Genomic DNA, 16,039 nt, shown 5'->3' with positions numbered 1-16,039 from the left:
TGTACTCAATGTGGTACAATAACATACCAAATATGCGATCTGTCCAAGCTTCCCTTGCAATATTATGTTTAGGAAGGTGTGTTAGTGTAGAGAGACAGGTAAGAGGGGAGTGAGGTAAATGTTCAGTGTTTCTTTACTTCAAATGACTTTTGACCTCCAATAAAAGCAATGGGCTTCTTGTGCTCAATGTAATACTAAATATGAGATCTGCCCAAGCTTCCCTTCTTGAGATATTGTGTTTACAAGTTTTAACAATTTGACCCTTGGTGACCCAAAATGACCTCCACCAAAAACTATTTGCCTCACTCCACTCTTACCTATCTCATATATAAAATATGAGATCTGCCCAAGATTACCTTCTTCAGATATCATGTTTACAAGGTTTACACAATTTGACCCCTGGTGACCCCAAGTGACTGTTGACCTACACAAGAAACACTACACTTCTTATACTCAATGTGGTACTTCTACACATTAAATATTGAATTGGTTCGACCTTCCCTTCTTCAGATACCCTGTTTACAAGCTGGGCGTCTCAAACACACACACATAAACCCATACCATCATGAATGCAACGGTTATCCATCCAAACCAAGAAGTGTGATCCGTACCAAGACATATAAATACAGAAGCTCTTCACGAGAATGCACAAGAAGTATACAAAGTTTGTTAATAGTCAATCCCCAAGTTTAAGGGAGCATCCTTACAATAATAAATAATAAATAATCAGGTGCGGATTCAGGGAGTGTACACCCCCCCATCCCCACCCATCCCTTGTTTTCTAACCCCACACAAAAGAATTAAACCTAGTTACTTGCACAACCTTGCATATAGACCTAACTGGAGGTCTAAACATTCCTCAAATTGAAATTTCTTTTCTCTGGGGAGGACCCTCCCAGGCCCCTACACTGGAGTTCATTTCAACTATCCCAGGGCTATTGGTTCAAGTCCTGAATGAGTCACTGAAATGATATATACAAGCACACATCTCGTAACATTACAGATGTCATTCTCAAACAAGGAAACTAATTCATCACTCAAAGAAAGAAGGCAAAGACAAAAAAAGAATGAAATAAACACCTTCCAAATATAGCCATTGTTTGTACATGGTGTCAGTTTATTATTTTGCAGTAAACAGCAACATCAAGTCTGTACCATTCATTCATGATTAAACAGTGAGAAAATAAATTAACATTGAGGAACCCTGCATAGATAGTTTAACTCTTTCCTTCAAGCCTTAGAGAATAAATACAAAAAGGCAAGACTAAAGCAACTCCTCCCTGAACAAAACCTGTAACGTTTGGTTAGTATTGCTTTATATACTGAATCATGTCTAACCGAGACCGTCGGTTCTGGTCAATCCCCTCCATGCTGGCATTATCTCCTCGCTTCACGTGTAGTGGCGTGCTATCGATGTATGATCGTCCTCATGTCGTGACGTCCGAGAGTGTAATCTACCGACGGTTTCTAGTCTTCCAATTACTCTTTGTTCCCAATCATACCGCATCAACTTAATCACTTGTATGTTAAAGTAACTATTAAAATATGTAACATTCTGGTCAGTTGTGCTATGAACATTCTTATCATATCTAACAGCTAGTTATTAACATGCTGACTGAACTTTTGTCCACATTTGACAGCCTGCTGTTAATAAGCTGACTGAACTCTGATTATATCTAAACGCTTGCTATTAACATGCTGATAGGGTTCAATTCACATCTAACAATCTGCTATTAACATGCGGAGTACACCTGTTTTTCACATCTTACAGCCTGCAATTGACATGCTGATTGGGTTCATTTCACATTTAACACTCTGCTATTAACATGCTGATAGGGTTCAATTCACATCTAACAATCTGCTATTGTCATGCGGAGTACACCTGTTTTTCACATCTTACAGCCTGCTATTGACATGCTGATTGGGTTCATGTCATATTTAACAGTCTGCTATTAATGTGCCGACTGCACCTTTTTTCACATCTAACAGCCTGCTATTAACATGCTGATTGGGTTCATTTCACATCTAACAGCCTGCTATTAACGTGCTGATTGGGTTCAATTAACATCTAACAATCTGCTTTTAACATGCAGACTTCAACTTTTTTTCACATCTAACAGCCTGCTATTAACATGCTGATTGGGTTCATTTCACATTTAACACACATTTACACTCTATAATTTGAACAATGCAATTGCCTGAACCTCAACAACAGAGAGATGTAAAAACATGTTGTTCTTCTAACATGTTCTGTATCCCAGAAAAACAATGGGGGTAATTGTCAATAATGATATCAAACTTATTAACAGACATATTTCAGTGCTTTGAAGCTTAAAAGAATATATTTCAGCTATATTTCCCAGTTCATGCTGTGTTCCACTTTTCATTAACAAATAACCAGATTATAAAAAGCAATGTTAAGCTATTAACAAAACATGTGCCTTGATGACATGACAGGCCACCTACTGTGATCGATTTCCTAGAGTAATGTAGAGTTTACCTAAATATTATACCTGAATAAGTCACATTCCAACAACCACGCCTAGAGATAGGAACAAGTTATCGAGATTGGGTTTTCACCTAGCAACATGGAATATTATTTGGTTTCCTGTGATAGTCATATTATCTGCCATCCGAATATGTTTGACAATAAATGAATATGCAAAATTCATCATTGTTGATGATGACTTTGCCCTAATACATATATAGATAAATACATCACCGTGTATCATGGACAGAGATCAAATGACTATTTACTATTAGTAGAATGGTTATAAATGAGAATTATAATATTTAAATAATATGTTTGAATGAACAAATATTAAACCAAATGAAATATTTCATTACAAAAATAAACCGCTAAATATGAATACAAAAAAAACTTCATGGAAAATCATATTTATACTGAACTTTTAAGGAACAATGCAAAAAGTTATTTTACGTCAATGAGGTATCAATCATTTCATCGACTAATAATCATAATTTAAGAGTAAGCACAAATGATGTAAATTCTGAATGGACCCCAGTCAATGAAAGTAATATGACAAAGTTATGGCCATATTTTTCAAAGGAGAGGGGAAAAAAATTGGGCATATATATACACTGAACATGTATGCTCCTATGCAGGATTTTCTAATCTTATAAAGAATGACTAAAAATTGTTTTTATTTGAAGATATTCTAGTCTAAAAATCAACCAAATTGTGGAGTACACTGTTTATAAATAGAGGGGGAATGCTTCTTCAAAGGAACATTGATGATGAGAAATAGCAATGGGTTACATATATAAGATGACAAACTTCACTCTCAGCAGGACATAAGCTTATCAGCTGTGAAGCACATTCCCCAATATTTGGGCAGGAGTATCTGTATCATCCAAATGTAACAGTGAAATTGTAAGAATGTATTACTCTCCTTTCACCTTTTTTTTTTAACAGAAATTTGCCACAATTCCTTAAAGGGTGTGAAGACTCGCGCAAAAAGAAAAGTCTAATGCCGGTAATCTGACCTAGTTTCGAATGAGGTGTAACAGAAGTGTTAGACACCACCATCAATCCCAGAAAATACACACACAGCTTGCTACCATCGGTAATTAGACACAAGTGTACAGTCAGTACATACAGCTGCGGTCAATACCCACAGCACATTCTATAAACGATACAGGTCCAGCTAAAGATAACAAGATATCACGTTTCATTACTGTCTGCATTTTGTAGCGACACGAACAAAACGTCACTTGCAAGCAACAGAAAGTTAACTTTTTCAGATGGCTGCACGCGGTTTGGGTCAAGTCTTCAATGCCTTTAATCCCAACCGACACATCATTAGCCTTAAGTATACAGATCTTACACACATCTTTGTCTGTTTCTGTGAATACTTGAGCTGAGTTCATCTGCACTTGATCACTTTTTTTTTTGTATCATTCTTCAAGCACCATAAAGTAATAAATTCAGTTTAAATGAAAGAGATAAAAAAATAAAAAAACCTGATAAACATAAAATGGTATTACAAAGAGAAACACATCCTATTCTGCAATGATATATAAACATACATTATCCAATGAGATCTCCCATTCCTTCATAGAAGCTATAAAAACAATAAAAAAAAAAACAATATGCGAGGGGTGATTTCGTTCCTGTTTAACACTCTTGAGATCTTTGTTTATTTGAATATTAATTACCTCTTTCACTCCTCCTGAGCATTCTGTTCTTCAACTTTGACATCCGATTCGTCCGTCTCCGGTTTACCGTCGCCCGTCTCCGTCCCATTCAGCCGAGAGCTGAGCCATTCTCTCATGTCATCCAAGATGACTTTTGCGTATTCCTCTGGTTCTTTGTCCAATTCGTGGTAGTAGCCCTCGTAGACCTGTCAAAAGCAAGATCATCTAAACTGAATCACGTGATGATCACTGAAACCATGGAAACAACAACTGAACGGGTGACAGACAGTCGGTCCCTTTAATGTAGCTTTATAAAGCATCGACATTTTCCATCTCATAAATCCATGTCAAAATTTCCAACTATTTAGATTTAAATCATCCACCCAAAAATTAATTTCCGAATCTATTGAAACATTTCTGATCTGTGTTTGGACTGTCGAATGTTGTAAGAACTCCAGCATTGTAATATTACACTGCCACATTGTGTAATAACTGACATACATTTTGTAAAACCTGACACACATATTGTAATGAAGGTGTTGCAAGGTTGTGCAGTGTTTCTTGGGCTTACTTTCCAAATCTAACCAAAGAAACTAGATTGAAAAGAATGAACCAAGACACAGATAATAAACTATACAGTAGCAGGATGGGATTTGAACTAGTGACCTAAGCTTAGAGGTCACTGGTTCGAATCCCATGCTTAATAAATAAATTTCTTTGCTCGTTTCCATTGTCAAGATTTTCGCTTGCCTTAGATTACCATTTTTCATTTATTTCTAATATCAGAATGTGTTGACTCTTCTGAGCTAACAAAAAAGAAACATATGTGTAATAAAGGTTTTGCAAGGTTGCGCAGTGTTTCTTGGGCATATTTTCCAATTCTAACCAAAGAAACTAGTTTGAAAAGAATGAACCAAGACACAGATGGTAAACTATACAGTAGCAGGTTTCTCCATACATGTAAGCAGGGCCGTTCTTTATTGAAGAAGGACATTGGTTCATGTTATAACCCCTCATCAATTCCATTAGGAGTGTTAGCTCAGTGGTTAACGCCGGTGCCTTTCAATCATAAGGTCCCCGGTTCGAGTCACTCCCAGATTAATGTATGTCGTCCAGTTACAGAGTTGTTGACAATTGACAATTCATAATCATGGATGTTAAATATGAATGTAAGAGACTGACTTCTGTCAGCTTGCGGCTTTGATAAGCCAATGAGGCTTCTTCGCGAGTTCCTGCTTGCAGGAGAATCTAAAATACATTAGAACCGTGGAAATCTTTTTTATTTGACACCTGTCAACAAATCTTGAAAAAGAAGTTGGACCCATTGAACATGAATTTCCACTGAATATGGCTGTTATGGTTATATATCAAATTTTTTAAATTGACTTAATAATTTTTTTCTTTCTTATAAAGCAATATCAGGACTTCATACTTATATATGGAAAGTTAGAAAATTATGGTAGAGCTGTCTAGACTTGGCAGAAAATGTGTATAAAATCTTCACATCATCAAATTGAAACATGAGTTGGGTATCTTTAAATAATAAAACCATTTAAATTCATAACTATTATTAAAAAAATTAATTAATTCTTCAAAATTATAAACCGTTTCATCTAAATAGTCATCTTCTTTCTTTCTATATATTTTCGTGTTTGATTAACATATTTTATTTTTGAGAATAAGAAAGCAGCAAAGTTTTCAGCTAGAATATGAATTTTTTTAAAATTCTTTATATTGACCCTGGGCAGCTTTCTGTTGTTTATCTACTCGAAAACTAAATAAATAATTCTTTCTAATAAAGCAATATCAGGGCTTCATAGTAGTTGAAAGGCTAGATAATTATGGTACAGCTGTTTCCATTAGGCAGTGCATGTGTATAAAATCTTCACATCAATTTGAAACACCAGTTGGGTATCTTTTAATAATATAACCACTTAATTTCATAACTATTATTAGAAAAATTGATTAATTCTTCAAAATTAAAAACCGTTTCATCTAAATTGGTATCTTCTTTCTTTCTATCTATATATTTTCGTTTTTTGATTAACATATTTTATTTTTGAGAAAGAAAAAGCAACAAAGTTTTCAGATACAATGTGATTTTTTTTTCTGTTCTTTATCTTTACCCTGGTCAGCTTTCTATTGTTTATCTTCTCAAAAATTGACTTAATAATTCTTTCTAATGAAGCAATATCAGGGCTTCATAGTAGTTGAAAAACTAGATAACTATGGTACAGCTGTTTCCATTTGGGGTAACCTGTGTATAAAAGCCTGCACATCAACTTGAACACCAGTCGGGCATCTCTAAATAATATAACCATGTAAATTCATAATAACTATTAGATTTAATTGTTTAATCTAAATAGTTAACCTTTTTTCTTTTATATATATTTTCTTTTTTGATTAACATATTTATTTAAAAAAATTAAAAGCAAAGAAGTTTTCAGCCAGATAGCAACTTATTCAAATTCTTTATTTTTAACCTGGTCAGCTTTCTGTTGTCTATCTCCTTATATATTTCATTATTTGTATAACAAAAATGGTCACCTTGAGAGTTTTATCCTTGCTCTTAGCTGAGTTGTGAAACGTCCGCGAACCACCGACGTCACATATTTGATCTGCATCTCCATGGAGCAGAAAGTACGGCCATTCAACAGAAGATGCGGCTTGCAGAACTGCCTGGATGCAATTATGCATTTTGACTACGAAGCCAACCTTAGGGCCTCCGTGAAATACCAGGGGGTCTTCATCATAATCTTTGGCCTATAAAAAGGAGAGAAAAAATAAATAAATAAATAAAATACTAGTCCACACTGCATGATTTGAATATCTAATATTGTAGCCTAAAGTTTGAAAACAATAATCAGCTAAGAAACAAAAGATGGAACTAAATGATTGGACTGATGTCTTTTCTCGCAAAGTGTTTGATGTGGAATAATTAAGTAATAAAATGTTGATATTTATTCATTACAAGCTTAAAACAAAGATTGGCTAAGAAGATGCTGTACAGTTACTACAAATATGATAAAACGTAAGAAAACAGACAACAAAATTTTCCTGCAAAATGTGGAAAAGAGCAAATAAATTTATGGCTAGAATGGCATTCGAACAAGTGACCAAAGCTCACAGGTCACTGGTTTGAATCCAATGCTAGCCATAAATTTCTTGCTCGTTTCAATTAACTATAATTTCGCTTGCCTCAGTTTTCCATTATTCATTAGTATAATTTATATAACACCAGATTGTGTTGACTTTGCTGAGTCAACAAAAAGGAATCACATTTTAAAACACAAAAAGGAGCAATAAAAATGGTCAATAACTCTACAGAATAGGTTACATTTTCCCAAACTTTTTCCAGTCTTTCACTACAAGCCTTCAACGAACCTTTCAAAGAACCTTGACAGTTCTCAGAAAAGAAATGCCAATTTTCAGCACTATTAACTCTTATAGCAGAATAACTCTATAGCAGAATAGTGAAGAAAAATACTTCAACCTAGAAGCAAATTGTGCTTAGGGATTGATCGCCACCTATAATATGAGAATATTTAATGTAACGATACATTCACACCTTAATAATTATATTTACCAGTTTTTTATTGAGTTCCTTATAACAACTATAGAAAGTTAAATGGAAATTCCAATTTGATTACGATATGAATGGGCAGTTCTTGGATGGAAAGTGCGGCTCTGTTTACGCCGTCACTGTTGATGCCCAAACACATAGATTACCTTGTCTCTAATGCATATATGGGTTTCACTAAAATTTTTAAAGGCACTGAAGACTCGCGCACAAAGAAACGTCTCATGCCGGTAATCTGACCTAGTTTCGAATGAGGTGTAACAGAAGTGGTAGACACCACCATCGATCCCAGAAAATACACACACAGCTTGCTACCATGGGTAATTAGACACTAGTGTACAGTCAACACATACAGCTACAGTCAATACCCACAACACAGTGTACATAGCAGCATGGACATCTCAGGTCTAGATAAAAGATAACAAGGTATCACGTTTCATTACTGTCTGCATTTTGTAGCGACACAAAATAAGCTTCACTTGCAAGCAACGGAAAGTTAACTTTTTCAGATGGCGGCACGCGGTTTGGGGCGAGTCTTCAGTGTCTTTAATGTACAGTTTATTGAAGATTGGATCAAACACGTTGTCAATAGGGCCCAGGTTGGACGAAACAAACAGACTGGCTCATTTCTTCATCAAGTATTCAAAACCTGTTTGTTCACTTAATGTCATCTGTCCTCTTTTGCAGCGTAGGGGTCTAGGGTCCAGGTCTAGATAAAAGATAACAAGGTATCACGTTTCATTACTGTCTGCATTTTGTAGCGACACAAAATAAGCTTCACTTGCAAGCAACGGAAAGTTAACTTTTTTAGATGGCGGCACGCGGTTTGGGGCGAGTCTTCAATGTCTTTAATGTACAGTTTATTGAAGATTGGATCAAACACGTTGTCAATAGGGCCCAGGTTGGACGAAACAAACAGACTGGCTCATTTCTTCATCAAGTATTCAAAACTTGTTTGTTCACTTAATGTCATCTGTCCTCTTTTGCAGCGTAGGGGAACATTTCTAGAAATTTATTCATGCAGCAAATTCCCATGAAATATTTAAAAATATTTAAAAGTGTGAAAGGAAACTTACCACTGCTGGATCTCTGCTGATCAGAGACGAGCTGATCTTTGGAAGTTGCTTGTGGTACCAACACCAAGATAATAGTTTAGCACCGGAAATCTACACACGCAAACAAACAAAAAATCCTGAGATCCATAAAATGAATTTGAATTCTTTCATAAAGTAAAACGTTACCTTTTCTCCGCAGAAATCTGTCTGTTGCCAAAGTAAAAAAAAAAACGCATTTTAAATCCCAACATTGGCTGCTTGACCAAGCATTTGGCTAGGCACTGCCTTCATTCTCACTTAAAAATACTTTCAAAATTATCCAACCATTCCAGATGTTGCAAAGGGGTTCTTACACTGGTAATATTCCAGAATCCAATATTTAATATCACCAATTTCAGAACTGATATAAACATACCACAAGAAACCACCAATTTTTTATACTGACTTCTATACCATCTAGAATATGACAGGTTGCATCAGATGCCATGAAAAAAAAATCATTCTTATTCATTACATTGACAATTTCCTTATGGAAAGTTATCTAGAGACTGTCACAGTAACTGCTGTCATGGTCACCACTGTCACTGCCGATGCCATCCCTGTCACTGTGCCCCCCCCCCCCTGCCCTATACAAAAGTGGCTTCCTTTTGAAGAGCTGCTTGATCCATTTGAGACCACCCTGGGAGATAAGGAAGTTTACTTCAGAGTTCAATGGTGCATTTAGATTCCCAACACCCATCAACTACGGTTGGTCTGTGCTTTGCATGAAACTGGTCTGCGAAAGCACTGCTATCTGAATCTCTGTAACAATATTCTACTCTCATAAATGATTATTGAATGCTGTAACCCTTGCTATAAAAATGTGTACCATCAGAAACAGCGAAAAATAAATATAAAAAAAAAGTTGTGGTATGACAGCTCTGGAACTATATGGTATTGGCAATTTCCTGTTTATGAGTGCTATAATAGATATCAGATTTTGTTTCTCAAAAGCAGCGACAAATTTCTGCTGTCAGCCTAAAAAAATGACAGCAAATGTTTTCTAGTTTAATATGTGATGATTACATCATGTATGGGTTCCAAAAGACATTTAACCCGGTCATGCATAATTTACAAAAAAATTATATATTACCTTCAGAGGTGTGGCATCTTTTGGATTGAAGCCAAGGCATGGAGATATTAAGAGGTTGATGAATTCTTTTGGTCTTTCATTTGCCATCATAATGTTGATGAGGCCACCCTAAAAGAGAACGGAAAATCATACTGATTCAAAAAACTGGATTTCAAGCCATCAGCTAAATTTGCTAAATGTTATTGAAAAAACAGCATTTGAAGTGAGGAGAAAACTATAGACATCAGCAGACAAACTTTCAATGACTTTTTTTCATGTAAAATAGCTCAAGTTCATACATAATTTTTTTTTCTCTTCTTTCCCCTGATTTACTTTCCCACCAATACATAATTTCTTGCCAGAGCAACAACCTACAGATATCCTTGAAAGTACCACTGCCAATAATAATAAACCACCTGCTGAATATGTTAATGACTCTCATGTGATGTTTAATAGCTTCCTTTTTCTCTCTTAATAGCCCACTCTAAACAGGATATCAGTCATGTCTAATTCTAAAAAAAAGTGTATCTACATCCACCATTAACAAGGCATACTTCTAGTTACACACTTCAAATATATCTACCAAATGTAGAAAATCCATTTCAAATATTTTGTTAATATTCAAGGTTGTTTTTTCATATGTGGTTTAGATGTGGAATTTCATCTATGAAAATGTATGTGACCTTTATTATAATTGGGGATATGAAGGCAGATTTCCAGACCACTTTAAGACTCCAGGGTGCGGTATAGGAGACATATAAATTTGTCCTCACTGAGGGAAAAACCCCATGTAGCTAGAACTCAACATGGTCATGATACAGAAAGTCGGAGGGTGCCATGAATGGGCAGCTATATGGTGAGGGGTACCTCAAATCTAGAACAAATTCTGCAATGCTTTTACAGCGACTGTATCGGTTTGATATTTTAGCATACATGGACATATATGTCAATGGGCAAATTGTGCAATATGCTACCTGACATGTATTCATGTTTGTTTACTCAAACCAACACCTCCATCTCCTTAGTGAATGCAGAATCTTTATTCTCTCCAGAGTAATGGTGTCGGTTGACTCCAGTACTAACAGTGCTCAAGTGCTCTGTTTCCAGTTTTAAGACACCTGTACAAGTGGATGATTTGTTTTCTTGAGACACACTAAGTAAAGGCCTAACCAAGGTTGAATCTATATTTGAATAAAGTATAAAGTAGTTTTAGGGATTCCCTCAAACTTGATATTCGTGGCTTCATGCAACCCTGTCACTTTATTTGAACAAGTATCCTTGTGATGAGTCTGACTATACGTTTGCTTACAGATACACACTAACAGACAACTACAGTACTATTAAGAGGGCCTAGATTATTATTATTATTATTAATATATTGTGGTAAAGTGAAATTTTGCCTGTTTGGCTCTCCATGGGTGAACTCTGTCATCCTCATGTTCACCTTCCTTGTTCTCTCAACTTTCTAGAAACAGGATATCGAGCAGTGGGCTAACTAATTTGTATAGCCTCTCTACAACTGTGGGTTTAGTGTACATGTGCTACAGAACTTAGTCCAGTGTTTATTGCCTATTTTCTAAGAGATTAAAGGGTCATTTTCTTAGTGTTTCGAGTAATTAGTAAGTTTTAGTAAGTGAGTAAGTTTTAAACACACTACATAGTGTACCACTGCTCTTGCTTCCAAGGTCATTAGAGACTTGTATATATTGTTACACTGAGTGAAGCAGTGAGTCACCAGCTGGGGCCATATGCTGTTTGTTAACTGCTGACCAAGATTTTAAGTATAGAGGTTCTATGACAGCAAGTTTTAAGAGTGAAATTAATTAATTGAAGATATTTTCTGGGTTTGATGGCAAGAGTTTCCTGGTTGTGATGACACTGCTTCCATAGATGTTGAGGGTTTGAAGGATGCTGGCATTCACCTTTAATTAATACTGGGCCGAGGCTGTTCTTAACAGTTCTGAACTTGTGCTGTAATACACTGATGAAACTGGATACTATTGCGTTGTGTCTACGTATTTCGTACTGCTAGGACCCCTTCCACGTCTCCCCCCCCCCCCTTGGGCGCGTCTCTTTTCAATATCATCGCTTTCCCTACTGATCGTAGGTCGTCTAGAATCCTGCTATCCTGATGAGGCAACGGATGAATTACAGGTATACGGAAAATCAACTTGAAAAATATTTCCAGGCATATATACCCTGCTGTGACGAGTGAAAGTAGAAACTGTTGGCTCATTAACTTTCATACGATATGTCAGATTATTTAACACTTTCATACTGTACTCAGATCATATTCGTTCACAATCAAAATCATGGTTAATGTCTCACAGAACTGAATTTAATTTACTTCAATCACAACTGAGCTTTGATCTTACCATGGAATGTGAAACTACAAACAGCGGCAGGTTGGGATGTTTCTCCTTCATCATGTCAACGTGTTGGAAGCAATCTCGAGCATAAAAAGAAAACTCCTCGACGTCGATTCGAACCCCTTCACTCTTGCCATGTCCAACTAAAAAAGAAGATGATATGTTAAAAATTATATTTTTATAACTCTTTCCACTAGCTGGAACTAGCACTGTTTCAATGGCAAAACAGAAATAAGAACCTACAATACATCACTGCTACATTACACTGAAAAAGAAGTTAACATGACTACAAGTTATCTTCTTTAAAACTTTGTTTGATCCTTCGATCTGCGAATACGTTGAGAACTTGGGAATGTTGACCATAAACCAGCTTATTGAGCTTACCCACTGCAGTATACCTAAGGTGTAAAGTATGAGGTCCCTGAAGTATGTTTCCTTGAATTAGCTAACATTGAAGTTGTCAGATTTTCACTGCTACTGACCTCATATGACCTTGGACCCATACAACAACAATATGAGAAACAAGAATAAACTTAGACTGGTGCACAATTTTCATTAATAACAATCATCCAAGCCATTGGGCATATACAGTACTAAGTTGTCATGTTTACAAGCCAACGTGTCACATGTGTACATTCAAACAGGCATGCAAACACTTGGGTACTGTATGTGCACATATCACATCCTGAGGATTCGTTTCATTTTCCTTTCAACACAGAGTCAAGCGTAGTACCTATAAGGAATCAGTGTGAAAAGGCATCAATTGTAATGTATCCTAAAACTATCTTTCATATTCTACCATGTTCCCTACTACTCACTGTGATCATGGCCGCAAACCTTAAAGCCAAGGTCCGTCAACATCTTGGCTATGCGTTCATATCTCAGTATGTGTTCCCCTAACCCATGGATTACAAATGCCAAGGCCCTGGGAAAGGAGAAACAAGTCAAATATAAACACTTTGAACTACTGTAAGTACGGAAAATTAAAACAGCTGCAAGCATTCTTAATATCTAGGTATAGAGTATTTCCCATATCCACCGCCCATTCCATTAAACAAAAAAGAAGAGTTTCTTACTAGGGACACAACTAACAATTACTAAGAGTAATGTATATTATTAATGTCTAATATGTACAGCTACCTGTATCTATATCATCATTTTCTGACTTATCATTTAGCGAATTAGTTTATACACACACACTATACAAATATAAATTGTACAGCCACCTTTGTAAGATAATTTATGATAATGATGATTATAAATATCTTGACGTTGGAAGGCACCATAACCTAAGATAAAAAAGTTCAAACTCCTGTGATAAGGCCAGGTTAGAGAGTACACAGTATACTGTATATCAAAAACTGAGATAACAGTGTTTTAGTGAATATTGATAATTCCATACAGTTTATTTACCTAAGAATTGATATGGTAGTACAGATATTGTATTCATTGTCACATGTTTGTAGCCATGTATAATAATGGGGCTCTCCAGCATTTCAACAGAGGGTCATAATGTGTGTGACAGTGTGATCTGTATTGTTAAACGATCTCTAAACTAAAGTAACACCATCCCATGCATGCCCTTCTCAAGTTGCAAGCATGCCTGATGAACTTGCACTCTGATGTGCTGGGTGATTGACTTGTTCATGGTTCCACTTTTTTAGTTTCGCCAAACAAAACATGCTCAAGGAAATATAAGTTTAGTAAGCTTGACTTCAAAGACATGTTTCCAAAGATCTTTTCTTCAATAATTACGAACAAATGTAGGATAAACTCACTGTACCACAGAACAACAATATGACAATTCCAAGCTATGTCAACTGTGGGTGTATGGAAAGTCGGACCATTGTATAATGTACTTACATGTACTTCTAACCACTAGCAAAGTGAAAGTGCTGATGTCTATTTTGTTTCGCAAACTTTGCAGTGAGCTAATATTTTAACAGCTCAGAATCTTTTGTACTGTAGCATTGACCTCCAATACAGGATATGATGAAGAAGAGCGGTTGTTAAACAGCTTCCCAAAGGAGACCAATTGTACAGGGTATTTGAAATAGTACACAGGGTGTCTTACTTTCGAATTCAATCTGTGTAACAGTACTTATCTTTAATTGATATATGTTTGCTGTACATTGTTCCCATGCACTATATTGAGGCTCTCTGTGAACTTCTCATGAAATCATTTTCTAATAATTCTAAAAATGACAAATTTTTGTGATGAGTTTTTTTGTTTGAAAAACCACATAAAAATGTAGTTCATTTATTTGACTAGCAAAGTTCCATTTCATAATTATCAAATGAAAGTCACAAAAGTTTGAAATCTTCCAATTTTACTTAGCATATGAGTTTCATGAATTTACTAGAACTTGATAAAATCTATCTTCTATTGTGTATATTGGTTAATATTATACTTTTCCTAACAATTCATTTAGCTAGTTTACAAAAAAATAAGTTTTAAAGTAGGAAGCTTTACTTTTGGAATGATATTATATAATTGACATACATACACTCAAATGAAATTCAGTAATAAGATCAACAATCAGTTCTAAAACAAACAGATTATGGTGTCAGAATCAATGGAATGTATTAGACAATCAAAATTTTAATAAATATGGTGATGCCAAGGAATAATCAGTTATGCATGTCCAAGCAGGTCAAGGTCTATAACGTTAAAAGTTTTATGGCTATGAGAACTATGCTAGGCCTAACTCAACTGTTAACTAGTATTACATATTATTACATATTAACACCAGAAACTTGTCCCAGGCCTAGGCTAGAGTATGGTTTTGACATAACAATAATATTAAATTCTGAAATTCAGTACAATTCTGCTTACATGAGTAGTGAGTGCAAAACTAAAAGCAGTCCCATATGATGTTACTTGTTAATGTTAGTCAAGTTACAACACTTTTTTTAAAACCTCAGGTGTTAGCCCAACTACAAACAGACAAGAAAAGTGTAGAACTTGTGAACATTACAACATACATAGCAGTACTACTGTCATAGTGACGGTGTACAGTAAGCTAGTGTACCCATAAATGATTTAGACCCTAGGCCTAGTTACTGTTACTTTTTAATGTTACTTAGCCTAGTTACTGTTAGTTAGACCTAGGCCTTATAACTATTGAAACAAAGATGTGAAACCATATTTCCGTCTCTGGTTCCCAGTATTTGCAAAATATCTTCTGTCCGTTGGCATTAATAAAATGTGGAAAATCGTCACTTTCCTCCGCCATTTCAATGAAATGTTACAGCACTTTACTTATCAAATACAAACGACAACTTCTTCTATGTAAAGATGCACTATAGATAGTACAGTAACTGTAAAGGCTAGGCCTGTAAAATATTTCGGGTGCTTTGCCTGCTTGCAATCTTCACTTTTGCAATAATAATGTACAGGTGTAGTTTACAATATAAACAAGCGCATCCTTTTAAGCAGATAATTTCCTAGGAAATTGATAACTTGCATTATGGTCAGCTGTTATCACTGAGAAGAAAGTAATTACGGAAGTGTAGAGAGAGAACAACAGTGTTCCCTTTGCAAGTTACACAAATAGTAAAAATAGTAAAAACTGGAAAATCGCCGTTTCGTATTATTTTTTATAAAAGACATTCTGTTGTTTCCAAGATTTGAAAACACTGAGGAGATGTTCCAAATTTACAACTAGTAATTTTTAGATATTTTTGTTTAACTATGGCTGTAAGTCGTGAATATAATGCTCTATCTACGCTTCCGTAGTAAGAAAAAAGTAAATAAACAAAAATG

The 16,039-nt window shown here is 35.4% G+C and overlaps 1 protein-coding gene across 1 annotated transcript; it reads right to left on the bottom strand.

Moving 5' to 3' along the window:
* Positions 1–1,081: 1,081 nt before the first annotated feature.
* On the bottom strand, positions 1,082–15,669 carry LOC139961550 (monoglyceride lipase-like). The gene is made up of 7 exons (XM_071960816.1): positions 15,418–15,669; positions 13,092–13,198; positions 12,280–12,416; positions 9,926–10,033; positions 8,815–8,904; positions 6,706–6,921; positions 1,082–4,364 (listed from the first exon to the last, which is right to left on the bottom strand). The coding sequence occupies exons 1-7, from the start codon at positions 15,507–15,509 to the stop codon at positions 4,185–4,187; spliced, it is 930 nt and encodes a 309-aa protein (XP_071816917.1). The 5' UTR covers positions 15,510–15,669; the 3' UTR covers positions 1,082–4,184.
* Positions 15,670–16,039: the final 370 nt, after the last annotated feature.

Source organism: Apostichopus japonicus, chromosome 20 (assembly GCF_037975245.1).
Source record: "Apostichopus japonicus isolate 1M-3 chromosome 20, ASM3797524v1, whole genome shotgun sequence".
In the NCBI taxonomy this organism is placed as follows: domain Eukaryota; kingdom Metazoa; phylum Echinodermata; class Holothuroidea; order Aspidochirotida; family Stichopodidae; genus Apostichopus; species Apostichopus japonicus.
This window is presented reverse-complemented; position numbering and strand designations above follow the sequence as displayed.

Coding starts and splice junctions, on each gene's coding strand:
- LOC139961550 (XM_071960816.1), bottom strand. CDS start 15,509: ATGGCGGAGGAAAGTGACGATTTTCCACATTTTATTAATGCCAACGGA. Junction 6,922..8,814: donor TCAGCAGAGATCCAGCAGTG/GTAAGTTTCCTT, acceptor TCCTTTTTATAG/GCCAAAGATTATGATGAAGA. Junction 4,365..6,705: donor GCAAGGATAAAACTCTCAAG/GTGACCATTTTT, acceptor TGCTTTTGACAG/GTCTACGAGGGCTACTACCA.